This window comes from Lissotriton helveticus, chromosome 3_1, assembly GCF_964261635.1.
Source record: "Lissotriton helveticus chromosome 3_1, aLisHel1.1, whole genome shotgun sequence".
In the NCBI taxonomy this organism is placed as follows: Eukaryota; Metazoa; Chordata; class Amphibia; order Caudata; family Salamandridae; genus Lissotriton; species Lissotriton helveticus.
This window is the reverse complement of record NC_136061.1, coordinates 333192874-333209844: the sequence shown is the minus strand read 5'-3', so window position 1 is coordinate 333209844 and position 16971 is coordinate 333192874. Positions and strand designations below refer to the sequence as shown.

The window sequence follows — 16971 nt, the reverse complement described above, 5'->3', positions numbered from 1 at the left end:
CTTTTGGTTCGTTCATGAGGGGGATAGTTGGGATGTTGATGAGGGAGGGTGGGGGTCTAGGGGGTTTCCGGATGGGGTGATCACTTCTGAGTCCAGTGATTACTTGGATCGAGGACTGGGGGGGGTGCGAAGATGGGGTGGTGTACGAAGAGGCCAGCTCGGTCGCTTCGACAGGTGACATGGCTTCCATAGTTCTATTGGGTCTTGTAGTTCGGTTCGAGAGGGGGGGTGAGGTACAGCTGGGCCGCGGAACCTTCGGAGTGGTTTGGTGAGAGAGGTTGGGGGTGATAGGGGTCAAGTGGGGGTTTAAGGACGGCATATGACATGTGGCGAGGTTGCTTAGGATGACTTTCAGGTCCTGTATTATAGTAGCCACTTGGCTTTCAATCAGGGAAAGTCGGCGCCCTGTCTCTTCTTGGGGAGGAGTGGGGGGGATTTTGGTGAGGTCTTCACGGAGGGGCGAAGATCTGAGAGTGTTTGGCTTACTTTTGGTGGTTGTTGTGTTGTCGGTCGGGGTTGTGGTATTGGAGGGAGGGTGGGTGGGGTCATGATGTGGTGGTTGGTTTCTTATAAGGGTGGGGGGGTGCTTGGGAGACTTAGCTTGGGTGTTGTGGTCGCCCGGTAATGCTCGAAGTCGAGACGGAGCGTGAGTGTTGGTGGGGGCGGGTGGGGGTATGGCGTGGATGTTCTGGTGGGGGGACTGGTTGTCGAGGAAGGGGGGGACCGATGGGAGGGGAGGCTGCGTGCGGGTGAGGGTAGTCCTCAGAGAGGGAAAGAGGAGATCGAATGACTCCAGGTTGATATTGTTGGCTTGAATCAAGACTGTGCCATTGGAGTAAATGGTCACAAAGGTGTTCCCACAGCGCGCCTTCCGGTTAGGGGTGGAGAAAGATAGTTTGCAGCTATGGGGAGTACTGATGGTTTTGGAGATGTGGAGTTGTGCTCTCAGGATGGAATTCCACCTGTCGGGGCTTTCCGTGTGAAAGATGAGGTCCATTTTTACTTGGCCTTTGGTGGAACAATGGTAAAGGTCAGCAAAGAGTGATTCGGGGAATTGCCTGATCAGTTTGTGTTTGAGGTTTTTTTTCACTTTGGGAGAGAGGTTGGGGGGGAGACTGATCAGAAAGGAGTTCGGGCCGTACGGTTTAACGTAGGGTGAGGTGAGGGGGTTGGGGGAGAATGACATGGTGAAAGGTGTGTCGTTTAAGACGTCGGTTGGGCTGATTATTGTCGGGGTCTTTGCGGACTAGGTGCGTTATGGTAGTACCTGGGACAAGTGGTTGTAGTGGGGGACGGGACTACTAGCGAGGTCGGACCGCTTCTGTAAGGGTTGTGTTGGGTGGATGCTCAATATGAGGCCTGAGGGGGTAGGGAGAGAGGGAATGGAGAGGCATAGGATGATCTGGTTTCTGACGTTGGAGTCTGAAATTAAGGGCACCACCAGCCTTTGATAGGTGAGTGGAAGAGAACTGAGCTGCAGTGGGGGGATGCAGCGGCTGCTTTAATATCAATGCTGGCACTAGTGTTAGATGATTATGCGTCTGGCCGCAGTTAGGGGTTGGTCGGTGGCATGTCTGAGGGGTTTACATGGACGGTGGGAGGTGCGATGTCTGAGTGGAAAGAAGTATCAGACAGGGGGGGGCAATTTTGGGAGAAAGCGTAACTCTGGAGCGGCTTGCACTCCAGTTTTCTAGTAGCTATTCCAAATTGTTGGCCACTAGGAGGGGAATGATTTGTGTCTGGGGCTGTCTGGATACTCAGAGGCTGAGAGGTTACCTTGAACATGAACGGTCTATCTCCATGAAATGACTCAGAAACAGGTTCATTATATTCAAAGTAGGGGATAAATTGGGTGGGGGGCTATTTCCACTTGCCAGAAGTGGGAGGTCCAGCACAAACAGGTGCCCCGAACTAGACGTCAAAAAGGATTGTATGGCTGTTCCTCTGGAAGGGGTTGTGAAAGTCACTCAAAAACTGGGACTCACTGGGATCTACAGGGGGAATCCATTTCTTGGATTGTAATGCCCTCACACACCCTTTCAGGTGTCATGCTTCATCATCTGGGCTGCTCCTCGTCGGGTCGGCGGTGCAATACCCAACGGGCTCATCTCAAAGAGGGGCACTTTATCGGAGATCCGTTTTGTAAATTGCGGGTTACACTGCTTTTAATTGTGGCAGGAGACAACCGGAATAAAGTTTTCTTCAGGTACTCCCAGCCCCATTTTAGACTCACTATCATGTCTCCACTTTTCTGTTGGATAAAAGATCTCCGATAAAGTGCCCACAGATGGATTACCCCTGTAGGTCCCAGTGAGACACAGTGGGTCCCAGTTCTTGAGTGACTTTCACAACCCCTTCCAGAGGAACAGCCATACCATCCTTTTTGACGTCAGAAACAGGTTCCTCACATTTGAGAAGCCCCTGGTAGCCTGTAATTACCCTCAGTCATATCCTTTACAATAAATAATGCCCAGGCGCTCTATAAGGTAGAACAGCCAGCCAACAGAACTGTGACCAACGTTTCTCTGTTTTTTATTCTAGTGTCAATGAAGGTGCTATTCCTGTGACCCAAGAGAAGAGGCTCCCTGTTAAACACTCCTTCACAGCCGTCCTCTCTAGGTAAGAAACATCAAGATCGTTGTTGTTGATCGTTGTTACCCACCTCCTTCTCTCTGCTCCTTTCATTCATTCTCTACTTTCATTCTCTTACTTACGTTATGCCTTGTCCATAAAGCACTCTATGGAGGAGGAGCCAACGACATTCAGAAAATGTTCAAGCTCTATTCTCTGGCACGTGAGTTAAGATCCAGTAACCGGGGTCTTCTCCACACTGATAGGATTAGGAGAGTGAGATGTTAATGTTAATGTTAATGTTAATGTTAAAAGCTTTCTAGAGCGCACAGCTGCCCCAGCAAAGGGGCGTCCCGGCGCTGTCAGACCTGAAACAGGGCAGTCCAGAGAGGTTACAGCACAGGCGATCAAGTCCATTTCCTATACTGAAGAAAACAGAAAAGTTTTAATGGCTTTCCGAAATGCCAACAGGTCCACCAAAGCCCGAATATGTAGTGGCAAAGAATTCCACAGCTTGGCGGCTAGGTACCGAAATGAAGACCCTCCCGCCCGACAACGTGTGAACCGTGGGACAGTCGCCATGTGCTGTCCACAGGAACGCAACTGTCGGTGTGGGACATACGGGCTCAGAAGACCGCACAGGAGCATTAAATGATAAGAACAAGGCTTTAAACTGGATCCGTTTATCAATACGTAGCCAGTGTAGCCCTTGTATAGTAGCCCCGGCCGAGCAGTAGCGGGGGAGACCCACCAGCGCTCTGGCTGCGGAGTTCTGAACTTGTTGTAATCGCCGTATCTCTGCTTTATTAGCCCCTAAAAGCAGAGAACTGGCATCATCTAAGCGAGACAATATCGTGGACTGCACAAGAAGTTGACGCACCGCAGGGTCGAACAATTTCAGGATAGGATTAAGGCCCTTTAGTAGTCCAACGCAGGTGGCAGCAACTCTCTTAGTATGGGTCTGGAAGCTAAGCGTGGAGTCCATCCAGACCCCAAGATTTTTTACCACTGATTTAGGCAATGGCAGAGGACCAAGGGGCGCTTGCCACCAGTGCTCGTTCCAAAGAGCAGCCTTCTTTCCTACCAATAGAACCTCTGTTTTTTTCGCATTGAGTTGTAGACAGTTTTCTGTCATCCAGTGTGCCACTGCTGTCATCCCCTCTCTGAATCTGGTGGCTGCTACTGATGGTCCCTGAGCCAAGGTAATAACCAGCTGGGTATCGTCCGCATAGGACACCATCGTAAGATCCCATCTTCTAGCAACAGCAGCCAAAGGCTGTACATACAGAATAAACAGAGAGGGGCTCAATGCTGAACCCTGTGGGACCCCCTTTCTGATGGAATAAGGTTGCGAAAGGAATGGAGGGGCCGACACCCGGAAGGATCTTTCTGTAAGGAATGACCTAAACCATTCCAGCGCCATACCGGTAACCCCTGCTGCCTCCAGACGACGAAGAAGGATGTTGTGTGACACCGTGTCAAAGGCAGCGCTGAGATCTAACAAAATCAGCGCTGCACTTTGACAGGCATCAAAGACACTCCGCAGATGTTCAGTGGTGGCTAGCAGGGCCATTTCCGTGCTATGGCCAGGCCGAAAGCCGTTCTGAGATGGGTCCAGAATATTATGGGAGCTCAGGAATTGAGATAGGGTGTTGTTAACATGGGCTTCTGCGATCTTGGCAACCCAAGGGAGGAGTGAGATTGGTCTAAAATTCACAGGTTTTAAGGGGTCTAAAGTAGGCTTCTTAATAACAGGAGACACCCAAGCCTCTTTCCAAGCAGCTGGAACAATGGCACTTCGAAAAGATAGGTTCACAATTTGGCATAGCAGCTGCTGCAGTAACGCAAAAGATTCAATAAATTGAGGCGGCCTCATAGGGTCAGCCGGGGAGCCAGATTTTATTTTGCCACCCAATCTGATAAGGTCTTTTCCAGAAATTTCACAGGAATAGCAGATAGCGCTGGACATGACTCATCTCTAACAAATGTGGAGATGATGTCAGGGGTCACATGTGGAAAGGATTGATAGATTTTTGGGACTTTTTCCACAAAAAAAGTCGCAAGCTCTTCACAATGTTGCAGATGGGGTGGTAGAACCTTTTCTCACTGTGCAGCAAAACTTTGGAACAAAATGCCCTCAGACGTGCGACTTCAGTCAAGCAGACAATCCTTCAGGAAAGACCTGAAGACCTGGCTGTTTGCCTCAACACAGTTTCTTTAACGCTGGACGGACCATTTATACTTACATCAGCGCCAAGACGCTTCGGAATTCGAGCACTTTATAAACATACATTCTATCCTATCCTTCACTGCCTTGTACTCGGAACTCCTATCATGAGCTCCCTACTACACCTGGCTTAGTCGTTACTGCTTACATCTGGCCCCTTCTTCCCATTCTCTATTTTATCATTCAGTTTTCTACTCCATCCTTCTTCTCTTGTCCATTTCTTTGTCCTACTCCCTTCATCTCACTTGTCCCCATCCCTCTCACTCCTCCTATAATCTGCTATATTTCTCACCTAGACTCTCTAATCATGTATGTGCCTTCTTCCCCGTCATCACTTGCTTCTATCATTCAAGCCCCTCTAACTTCCGGCCTCTTTTTTCTCATGCTCAGGCCATCAATCACTTTCTTTCTCCCCCTAATTTCTTGTCATATCATTCACTTCCTTTTTCACCTTCTTCTTTCTCTCTTTTACGACCTTTGCCATTTCCCACCACTCTTTTTCCCTGTTCTCCTGCCTTTATTCCCTTTCGCCTCTACACTATCTTTCCTATCATGTGTTCCTCCAATCTCTCATTGAATAATTCACTCTCTTCTTCCCCTTCCTCACTCTTTACTCTTATGTTTCTCTCCATTGTCAGGTGTTTACAAACATTTGAAGGATGGAATTGATAGTTGCACAGTCCTGAAATTTATTTTGGATTTTGTAATGGTTTGGTTTAGTAAAAATATATTTTACATTGCTTTGTATGGTTTGGTTTAGTAAAAATATATTTTACATTGCGTTTTTATGGTTTTACCCTTCTTGTTCTCAGTTCTCATAAGAAAAAATAAGTGCAGGTCCCCAATGATGACTGCCTGTGGGCTGCACTGGCAACCACCGCCGCAAATTAAGCACCGCCAAGATTGCAGTTGAACCTCAAAACTGACTACAGGAAGTGAAACCTATCCCACCATTGTTCTTGGACATTAGAATGTTAGTAGCCTGAGATAGTCTGCCCTATGTAAGATGGCTTTGTTACCGCTGCAAGCTAGAGCTGGCAAGAGGCCACCAGGAGATGACCTGGGAGAAAGACCCATGGATCAGGCTGGCAAGAAGAGTGGAAAGCAGTGCCTCTGCCCCTGTGGATCCTAGTAATCTGGGACAGGCGAAAGGCACAAGGTGAAGAAATCAAGTCTCACACACCAGGTGGAAAACATAATGTACCGGTTTGCCTCACCTGAGGACTATGGGCTGGCCATGACCTGCCAAGATGTGCGCTCGAAGTTGGCCCTGGGAGCTGGGTGGATAGGAATGGTGAAGTACGCATAAAGGGGAACTGAAGCCTACCTGGGGAGTGCTGCAATGGCAGGGTATCAGGCTAGTCGTCTGAAGCTGCATGTTCCATGATTGGGAAATGCTGCGTCCCCATGCTGCATTTTTGTCATTATCTTGGAGGAGGTATCAGAGGAGACACGTGATCCCTGAATGACAGGACCTGACCCTCAAAAGGGCAAAGTAATGAGTCCCAGCTGGGAGTCCAGTGTCCGCACAATTGCCTCTACACAACCTTGCTAATGACTCCATATAAGATATAGCCTGGAAGTGTATACAACAACACACACACACCTGCTCTGTCTGGAAATCAAAGCTGGCTCATTCTCATTTCCAGTTCCCAACCCAATCCTGACCCACTGGCTCTCCTGACCAAAGGTGATGAGAATCACAACCCAGAAACACCTGGAAGAAGGTGGAACCATATCCTTTACCCCTGGGCTTCATGGGCTTGTCAATTAATAGAGTCCCTGACGATGGCAAGCATAGGAGCCAAGTGAGAAATGGGCATAACAAGCTGTACGAATGGTAGGGCTTCACAAAGACCCCATTCCCTGGGGCCATACACTAATTATGGGGAGTGGGGTGCATGGTTCTCCCCTCCCAAGCCTCAAGAGGACAAGGGGACCCCATCACCCAGGGCCAAAAATATTTATGTTGTGGCTCCCCTCCCCAAGCCCAAGTGGACTCCAGGAACCCCATTCTCCAGGGGCAAAGTCTAATTGTAGGGGAGGGGACATGGCCCCCCTCCCCAAGCCAAAAGTGGCCCCAGGTGACCCATCCCCCTGGGCTTTCTTTGTAATTAAGGGGAAGGGGCACACAGCTCCCCTCCCTAGCCAATAGTGACTCCCGGGACCGCATCAATGGGACCAAAACATATGTTAAGTTTAGGGGGTGCACACCCCACAATCCTTAAGCCTCAATAGGCCCTGGGCACCGCAACCCTCAGGGCCGCAGTTAACTCAAAGGGGAGGGGGCATCCCTCCCCCAACCCGGGCTGTAATAGACCATGGAGACCCTATCCCTTGGGCCTGAATTCCTTTGAAAAGGGGAGGTGGGTTTTGTTGCCTCGTCCTAAGCCTTAATAGGCCCATGCATCCCATCCCCTGGCATTGAATTCCTTTGCAAAAGGGAGCTGGCCACGCAGCCCCCTTCTCCAAGCCTTCATAGGTCCTGGGGCACCAGCTAACTTAAGGGGGAGGGGCAGGAGCACCTCTTCTCCCAAGTCTATTGAGGCTTTGGGGAACCCATCTCCGGCTTGTGGGTTTTTTTTGTAGGTGGGTGTCCCTGTGCCCTCTCAGGGCACCCTCCAAGAAGCAATTTGAGGGCAACAGGTGGACCCCATGGCCCCCAAGGCCCCAGCCAGCTCCCTGCATAGTGCAGGAGCAGTCACTGCTTCTGCCCAACAGGAGCAGGTATTTCTGCATGCTCCCACCAGGGTGTCTGCTACCACCTGGAAGGAGCATTTTTAAAGGTCCTGTCGAGTGAGAGAAGATATGTCTTCACTGTTGCGCTTTTGGAAGAAGGGAAGGCATGTTTGCACCCACCCGGTGGGAGTTTTAAAACTTTTCCCATCAGGCAGGAGCAAACATATGTTTTCCTGCCCATGCTTCTACAGGCAGGGAAACTACTTTGTCCCTGCAGTGGGGTCCACAGGACTCAGTAATTGAGCTGGCCCCGGGTAATGGGGTCCCCAGGGCCTTAATAGCTTAGTTGCAGTCCCCCACCCTCTAAAATTTAGTTCAGCCATGGAAGATTGGGGTCCTTGTGCCTTTTAAGGCTCTACGAGGATGGCCATGCAGTCCCTCCCCCCCTTTTTAGCCCTGGGGGATGGGGTTGGCGGGGCCTAATAAGACTCGGAAAGGGGGTCATGTGTCCCCCTCCCTTTAATTAATGCTCTGTGCCCCAGGTGTTGAGGTCGCCGGTGTTGCCGTCAGCTCGGGGAGGTGAGCAGATCTACAGAAATGTCTATAAATTATGTTTGAGTTGCCTGGCTGAACCAGGGCTCGACAAATCCACTCGACCGCTCGCATTTGCGAGGTAAATTTTATGAGGTCGAGCTATTTTTAGGTCCTACTCGCCCTTTCTGGCGAGTAGGAAAACATACTAACTTTTGTCTTTGAAAACTGAGCTAATGTGACAAGATAACAAGATTTAAAGGCCTTTTTATTGCTCACAAAGCAAATGAGCAATAAAGATGCCTTTAAATCTTGTTATCTTGTCACATTTGCTCCGCTTTCAGAGACGGAGGTCAAGTAGGTTACTGTTAGGTCGAGGAGATTTTTCAAGGTACTAGACCTGCAGGACTAGTACCATTTTCCAGATTTTTCTAGCCTTGTGTACTCTCATTCCCTGGCTGTATTCCCACATTCAGAGTAAAGAACTTTGTAAAGCTCTCAGGAGGTGTGGCAAACCAGAAATAAATATATATATATATATATATATATATATATATATATATATATATATATATATATATATATATATATATATATATATATATAAATATATATATTAGATCTGGGGGTCTCTAGTTGGCAGAGGTAGGTACCAATGTCCAAATAGGGACCCTTTCTTCTAGTCAGAGTAAGGGGGATACACTCTTTGGATAACCCCTGCTCACCCCCTTGGTAGCTTGGCATAGCAGACCGGCTTATCAAAGGCAATGTGTAAAGTATTTGTACCAACACTCACAGTAACACAGTGAAAAACACCACAAATGGACTCCACACCAGTTTAGAAAAATAAAGTATCTTTATCTAAACTACACAAGGGACAAAAATCCAATATACACAGTTCAAGAATATGACTTTAAAAGAGTTCTAGGGTTTGCGTAAAAATAATCCACAGTTGCTTCACGTTTAGCCCAAAGTACCTGTGGATGCGACAAAAGTTCCAAATGGAAGCTGTAGCATTGAAAAACAAGCGATGCGTCACTCCTGAGACCCTGGGGAGGCAATGCAACAGCCCCGCTGGACGCAGCGGGCGTGTTACAATGAATCAGGTCTGTATAGGGAGGGATGCGATACCGGTATGGATTCCGGTGCGCGGGTTCGGTAGGAAGCGTCTCGCACAGGCACGATGCGATGATCTTCGGGACGGCGATTGGTCTCAGGTGCGGCGGCGATGCGCAGTGCAGCATCGATCTTCTCCTCTCGCGGCCCCTCGATGCGATGGCTCTATAACGATGTTCGCAGCGACGTGATGCGGTCCGCAAGCAAGCGGTGCGACGATCTCACCCAGAGACTACAGGCTCTGCGACAATACTCTCAGCAACAGGAATCTTCCCGCACCGGGGCGATGCGCTCCGCAAGCGAACGATGCGTTGGTTCTTGCAGCAGCAACAGGCGCTGCGACGATCTTCGTGGCGACTGGAATTTTCTCGCACTGTCGACGATGCGCTCCGCAAGCGAGCGATGTGTGAAAATTGCAGATATTCTTCTTTTCTTCTTGTCCAGTTCCCCAAACAACAGGCACAGCTTCCAGAGGCCCCACAATTGGATCAAGCACTCGAGAAAGGGCAGTACTCATACAGCAGAGTTCAGGAGAAAGCTGGGGGTGAAGTCATTTTGTTCCTGGAACTTCTTAACAGGAGGCCAGCTCTTCTCAGGCCCTTGGAGATCTCTTCAAGCAAGGGGACACAGCAACAGCAAAGTCCTTCCCCTCTCCTTGGCAGCAATGCAGCTGCAGGTCAGCCGACAAACACACAGGAGGACAGTCCTTCCTCTTCAGTCTTCTAGCTTTCTCATTGGCAGAGGTTCCTTCTTGATTCCAGGATGATTTAATTTTCTGTAGTTTGGATAGCCCCTTTTATACCAGTCTTTCATTTGTTCTTTACGGGCAGAGAGGCCTTTGCTTGGTCAGAACCAGTTCAGCTCAGTTCCTGAGCACTTTGTTTTTCTGTCTTCTCCTCTCCTTTCAGAGAAAGGAGCAGGGTCGTCAGCCACACAGCAGGAGGTGGAGCCAGCATTGTGGAAGGCAGGCACAGCCCTATTCCGGCCCAGGTGCTATCCCCTCCCACCACTCAAGATGCAGATGCAGTCATTCAGCCTAGGGCTGACTCATCCACCCTCCTGGGGGCTCCCTAGCCCCTGTCACTCACAAACCAGACAGTCAATTCACAAACAGGCCAAGGCACACAGAAAGGTTAGACAAGAGAACAGCCACTTTCTAAAAGTGCTGTTCTCAAACACAGTATTTAAAAACCATCCTTCCTAAAGGATATGTTATTAAATTCTGAGTTCAGGGATACCAGACTTTAATTTTCTATCTTGCTCCTATGGGAAGATATGCGGGTAAACATTATACTCAGAATTCCCCATTATAGCCTATGGGCAAGATAGCCCTCTCAATAGTGAAAAACGAAAATGGCTGTAATTCACTGCCAGAGCATGTCACACACATCAGTACATGCTCTACCTTTCATATACACTTAACCCTGCCCAGGGGGGTATCTAGGGCCTTCTATTGGGGTGTCCAATGTGTACAGAAAGGGAAGGGTTAGGCCTGGCCAGTGTGGACACTGGCCAGGGCAGCATAGCAGTTAGCAACTGCACCCAGGCACTGCGGTGGCAGGCCTGAGACACCATTTTAGGGCTACTCATGTGGGAGGCAGAATCAGTGCTGCAGGCCCACGAGTAGCATTTGAATCACCTGCCCTGGCACACTCAGTGCACTTTACTAGAGTCTTCCTGGTAATACAAATATGCCAATCATGGATAACCAATCACAATTACAATTTACTGAAGGCACTTGCACTTTGACACTGATCAGCGGTGGCAAAGTGCCCAAAGCATCTAAATCAGCAAAAACGAATTCCAGCACAGCGTCAAAAATACAGGAGGTAGAGGCAAAAAGTCAGGGGAAACCACGCCAAAGATGCCAGGTCTAACAATATATATCTATCTATCTATCTGTATAACAAGTTAACGGTTAAAGATTGAACAGTTTCATTCACCAAGGGATCCCTATGTGGTGAAATGCCACAGTCCATATGAGTGCAAAAGTAAATATATGGGACAAGAGAGAGATATAAGTCATATACACCCTGGATCACTTACTCACACCCAGCTTCTTTGGTACCCTATGGAAGGATTTTAAGCTGAGTAGCTATCAAATCTGTAAATACAGTCACATTTCCCATTGTTTAAAATTTGTTTTAAATGTCCCATTGTTGAAAATGCAAACTTCAAACTCCTCCCCTGGAAATAGCACTATCCATAATCTTAGGCTACTTTTCCTGATGGGACAGTCACCGAGCAGTGATTTCAGGCCTCCATGCGCTCATAATCGCCGATGCCTTCTCCAAAGTCATGAAGGCTATGTTTCTCGAAGCCATGCAGGTGATGATACCCCAACATGATTATGGAAAGGAGGAATAGTCAATATTCATTGATTTTCACAACTCTGGTTTACAAGATGCAAGCCTAAAATTTTGTTCTTTCAAAATGAATCAAAACTGGCACTGGACACCGGCCAGGCCTTATCAATAACTACTTTTGTTGAAAGTGCCTGAAACTGCCTGCAACCTACTACGTATCCTGAGGTCCTGTTCCGAATTAAAAACATGGAGTACATTGCACAGCAATGATGAGATCATTCTCAAGCCATCAGACAGCCTTGCAATGCTACTAGAATCTGCTGAGATTCCTGGAAGCTCTTGACACCAGAAGAGATGGTTGTCAATTACATTAACCACAGCACAAGTGCATACCTAGACATTAACGACCTTCAATTTTCCCAACGTACAATGAATGGATGACTGAACTGTTTGAGATAGCTTCATATGAAAAGATAACCTACAAACTACAAGACCAGCTGGAGATATTCCTAAGAGTTTATACCTCCTTTCTATCCACTGCTGCCACTCTCGCCTTTCCCTCCTTTTTAACCTGCTGTGAAATTAGACCACCAAACCCCCACTCATATACGGCAGCATGAACAATACTCATAACCTGTGGGCAGGGGACCCACAGGGGTAGTTGTCAATAGTGCAGAAGGTGCAGTGGCACCAAAGCCCAATGGGCATGAGGAGGCAGTTAATAGCTGTTTTTTGCTCCCAGACCAGGTGCGAGGGGGCTCAATTTCCTTGCTTGCATTTAGGGGTAATGTACTCTTGCCACCCTTGCTACACCACTGAAGGGACCCTGAGATCCTTTCCCACCTCAAGAAATGTCACCAAGGTGTACCTGAAAATACAATGTCCCACAGACATAGCATTACTTAATGATTTACAGAAGCAATTTACAAATGGAAGTGCTGGAGATACTTGGTCCATTTCTTTAGGAGACCAGGAGCGCAGGACTAGGTACGGAGTGCACACCACATACGTCATTTATGACTTTTATAAATTGAATGTCCCTGACTTTTGTTTGACATACAAGTGGGGCCTGCTGCATGTCATGCATTTACCTAATTCACACTGTTATCAATTGGACTGTCTTAATACTATGACAAGTTTTTTTCTTTTACAAACTTTCTGTACTCCTTTATTCCCCTCTTACCACACCCCAATGCTGCAAATGTTGTTTACCGTTCAAACGTGTATACTATTATTTGCTAAATATATAGGTTGATTGATTTTTGTATCCTACTGTGCTGTTTTATTAGGTGATGCTTCTGTCACAAAGTCTAAGAAATTGTATTAAGTAGAATGAGAGAATTTTAGGTTAAGCATGTTTTGTGCTCCTGTCTGCAGGCCAAGGCCAGTCATTGAGGTGAACATCAGCCAAGCGATGAACAAGAGCAGAGAGATCCAATACGAGTTTAACGTAGGTGCCCTCAAACAATAGGGTCTTCCTGTTCTCTTATGTGAAGGTGGGTCTGTCCTCATAAGCTTGTTTTCTATTGTAGATAAATGGAGAGAACCAGTACGGCGCTCAATTGGAATTAACACTTTGGATTCCTGTTATGATAAAAGGCATCAAAGTCACAGTACTAAAGAAGGTGCAGTCTACACAGGTACAGATTTCCATTCTCTGTTGCCGAAACACGATGTTGGCTTATATATTGCAGCATCCCCTGGTTAGGTACTGCTGGGAGAAGGGTTTACTATCATGATAAATAGAACACCAATGGAATTGGGCTTTAAGATATGTCACTCAAGAGTTGGCATCAGTAGCCAATATGGAGGCCCTTCTACTTTTTGCTGATGATAGTGGGCTACATATATCAAAATTGTAAATTGTGAAAACCTAATTGCGAATTCCTGAGAATCGCAATTAGGTAATCGCAATTTCCAATGTATGAAACTCAGTGAGTTTCAGATAGCGATTCCAACGGGTTCGCAATAACCCTGGGCGTAGTTTTCATAGTAGCGCTACGCGTAGCTACGTGAAGTGCACTGCGCACTACACACGCTACGTGTAGCTACACGAACTGTGTAGTGTTTAAGAGAAAATGCAGTTCGCACTGATTGCACAGTACCAGATGCTTGTCGCACTGTGCAATCATTGCAAACGGCAGTTTGCACAGTGCAAGAGGTCGTTTTCTGCCGCTCGAGTAGATTTGTACTCGAGCGAGCCCACATGTACGAAGCCATTTAGCACTTCTTGATGAGCCGAAATAGTTTCTTAACAGGCCGAATCGCTATTTCAGACCGTTAAGAAATGCTAAATGGTCATTTTAGATGTACAAAGTGCCAAAACCACTTGCAATTTGCGATTTCCACTCAAATCGCAAATAGGGATGACCTATTTGCGATTCCTATAGCACATGTATGTAGCATTTTCTAAATGAGAATAGGACATTTAGTCAATGCTATTACCATTGACTTGATGTCGATGGTAACCATGCCCCTAGGGCATATGAGTGCTAGGAAATTTGGGGTGCCTCCAGGTGGTTCTTAAAACCAGAAGCACCCTTGGCTTTGCATTTCTTAAATTGCAATTTCCTTTTAGGAAGTCTCAATTTAGGAAATGCAAAGCATTTCCTATTTTGCTCATTGGCCAGAATGCAATGGCATTTCCTATTTGTGGGTCCCTAATAACGATTCCTACTTTGTAGGAATCGCTATTAGGAAATCGCACATTTACTACATATCCTTTTGCATTTCTTAAACAGCGATTCCTATGGAGTCGCTATATGAGAAATGCAAACGGGAAGACATGTGCATCTGGGCCACAGTGTAAAATTTACTAACTTTTGGTGCAACGCAAACCATCATCAACCAAAGGTGCAGTGTTGCATTGTGTCTGAGGGACAGAGAAAAACAGTGGTGTATCTACTAACACAGAGTGCTATTTTTATCTCCCATGGGGTTGGGGCTCTTTAGGCTGCCATATACTAATGCCCACACCATTGCTCCATTGCACAAGGGTGTATGCGTTCTGTCCAGCGTAGTTTTTGTACTAGATGGATACCCTTCCAGTACAGAGGCTATGCTTTGACATTAAGGAGGCGTAATTTTTGGGCACAAATCCCGATCTACAAATATTAGTAGATAACGGTTTGCAATAATAACTATTGGTGGTTTTATTTGACAGCTCATGAACCACCCAGGCCTCTTGAAGCAAAGTAGAGCAAAGTAGTCCATAGCACTATTTTGATTTACTTTATGCAATGTTCCAACACAAATCAAGGTTTGCATTAAAAAATTAATGGAAACACACTTCATGCTGCGTTTGCGCCACCTTTGTAAATTTCCCCCTAATTTTATGCGGTCTTTCCTTGTCAGATTTCTATTGCGAATTCCAACAAAAAATGTAACGTCAAATCAGCACAGTACATTGAAAAATGAAGACATTATTGTTATTATATGTTGTCCTGGATCTTGTCTGTTCAAACCAATAAGGTCATCACCTATGTGATATCTGGTTCTTGTAGGGGGAACCAGGAATGTAGATACATGATATGATTCTCATTCTCATGAGGACTAGAGATCTCTATCAAAATCAACAAATGTCTGCTAAAATAGAAAAGAAAACTTTACTGTAATGTTATATTATTATTATCAATAATCCCTTTTCAGCAGGACCTTTTTGTAATCCCATTACAAGATGTTTTGGGGATGTTTATTGTTACCCAGGGCGCTCAGAATGCTTTTTTTTATTTCCTTTTCCAGAATTCTACGCAGTGCAACATTACCGATGCAAGTATTTCCCGTTCAGACAAAAGTATTGATTCATTGGTAAGAACAATGTACACATAATTTGAATGCACAAATCTTACACTGAGGATGGCATTCATGTACAAGAAATACATAAGACACCTTGTTTACAGCGTAAAATAATACACAGTATAATTAGAAACTAAGTTTGTGTCCTTAGCTAGGTGGTGGAAAGGGCTACTGGGGTGCACCCAGGTTTCAAGACCTTGTAACCCTGGACCGGGAGGCGAAGCTGGACCCGATGGGGGCCAGGGTGGAACACCGGGGGCGGGAAGCCTGCCCTGCCCCCCCCACTCGTTTACATTACAGCTAGGCAGGAGGAGCCAGGATTTGTCCCCAAAGTAGAAGCACAGGCCCCCTCAATCAGCGGGCAAGTAGGCAAGGGCAAGGGGGGAGTTAAAAGGGGCCACTAGGACCCAGTAAAGGCACATCAACCCCCCCATCGCAGCGGAGAGAATGGAAGAATATTCGTGCCACACATACTAGGAGCTTGGATTGCCACGTCAGAGGACTGCTGAGGACTACTAAGCTGGAGGACTGCTGAGCAGGGTACAAGTCCTACAAAAAAAAGTGGGGGGACGCTCAAAGTTAGGTGGTGTCACCGGATGTGACGTCACGACAGGAAGTGATGTCAAGGAAGGGAGTCACCTCTCATTACAGGGGGCACGGAAGGGAGTCACCTCTTGTTACAGGCCGCGCTACACATCAGTGGGCTTCAGACACAGCTCCGCTCTTCATGTAGTGACTCCCCTGAGCTCTCTGGTGAGGTGAGCCAAGGGGGCCTTCACAGAATCACAGCAAAGGCCTTCGGTGCCCCCACGCATACATCAAACGCACAAGGATCTTTAGTGGTAAAATCAAACTGATTTGCGCTTGGGAGATCGAGGGGGCGGCCGTGCGGGCAAGTAAAGCCATAATTGAAAGTCCAGCTTCTGGGCAGGGGGACGGCGTCCACCTAGTAAAATAAGTGGGGGGGCGCCGTCCACCCACGTGGTACCCCGACTCGAGCCCTGCTGCTGAGGACTACTAAGCCAGAGCCGGGACTGCACTCATTCATCAAGGCATCCAGAGCAGCACAAGGCGGAAGCGCAGGCAGAGGACAACAAGAGTGATGGGCCGCCAACAGTTTTTTGCGCCCTTTTTGTGGGAGGAAGGAGAAGAACAACCAGCAGCTGAGCCAGGCCGAGAGAGGACTGCTGCGGCATGGGCGGCGTGGGGGGGCAGAGGAACGCGAGGCCTTAACCCCTGGCCGCGGCGGTAATTCCGCCACGGTGCTGGGGGGAGGGAGAGCCGCGCAGCGCCACCATGCTCGTGACGGAACCACTCCGTCACGAGCCACGGGCGCGCTGTGCTTGTGACGGAGTGGTTCCGTCACGGCCCCACCCGTTCAATAGAACGTGCCGCGCAGGCGCAAAATCACTGCAGTGCAGGCGCGGCGGCCGGACCGTGACGGAACACTCCGTCACCAGCACAGCACGTCCGTGGCTGGTGACGGAGTGGTTCCGTCACCAGCATGGATCTGGTTAAAGGCACAGGAGCCCGAGGTAATTGACATCGCACGGCCAGGCAGCCTAGAGGAGTGTCCACGACCCTGGGCAGCATAAGGAGCAGCTGTGAGCACACGCTGCGGTGGAAGACTGTGGACAGCTGTGGGGAATTGGTCGTGGCTCTCAGCTGAGCCCCGGTGGCTGCCCGAAAGTAGAAAAAAGACGCGAACAGCGCCAGGGGTACGATCTCCACTGGATTTAAAAGTCG

At 47.9% G+C, this 16971-nt stretch overlaps 1 protein-coding gene across 2 annotated transcripts in view; it reads left to right on the top strand.

Annotated features, from left to right (window-relative positions):
• The window catches only part of ITGAE (integrin subunit alpha E), an 844898-nt gene that overhangs the window by 725512 nt on the left and 102415 nt on the right, over positions 1-16971 (top strand). Inside the window, exons 25-28 of one of the 2 annotated variants that reach the window (XM_078679952.1) lie at positions 2542-2619; positions 12808-12880; positions 12963-13070; positions 15172-15237. In XM_078679952.1, coding sequence (XP_078536078.1) covers positions 2542-2619; positions 12808-12880; positions 12963-13070; positions 15172-15237 — 325 coding nt within the window. The remainder of the gene's footprint in view (positions 1-2541; positions 2620-12807; positions 12881-12962; positions 13071-15171; positions 15238-16971) is intronic. The other variant, XM_078679953.1, reaches the window with a different exon arrangement.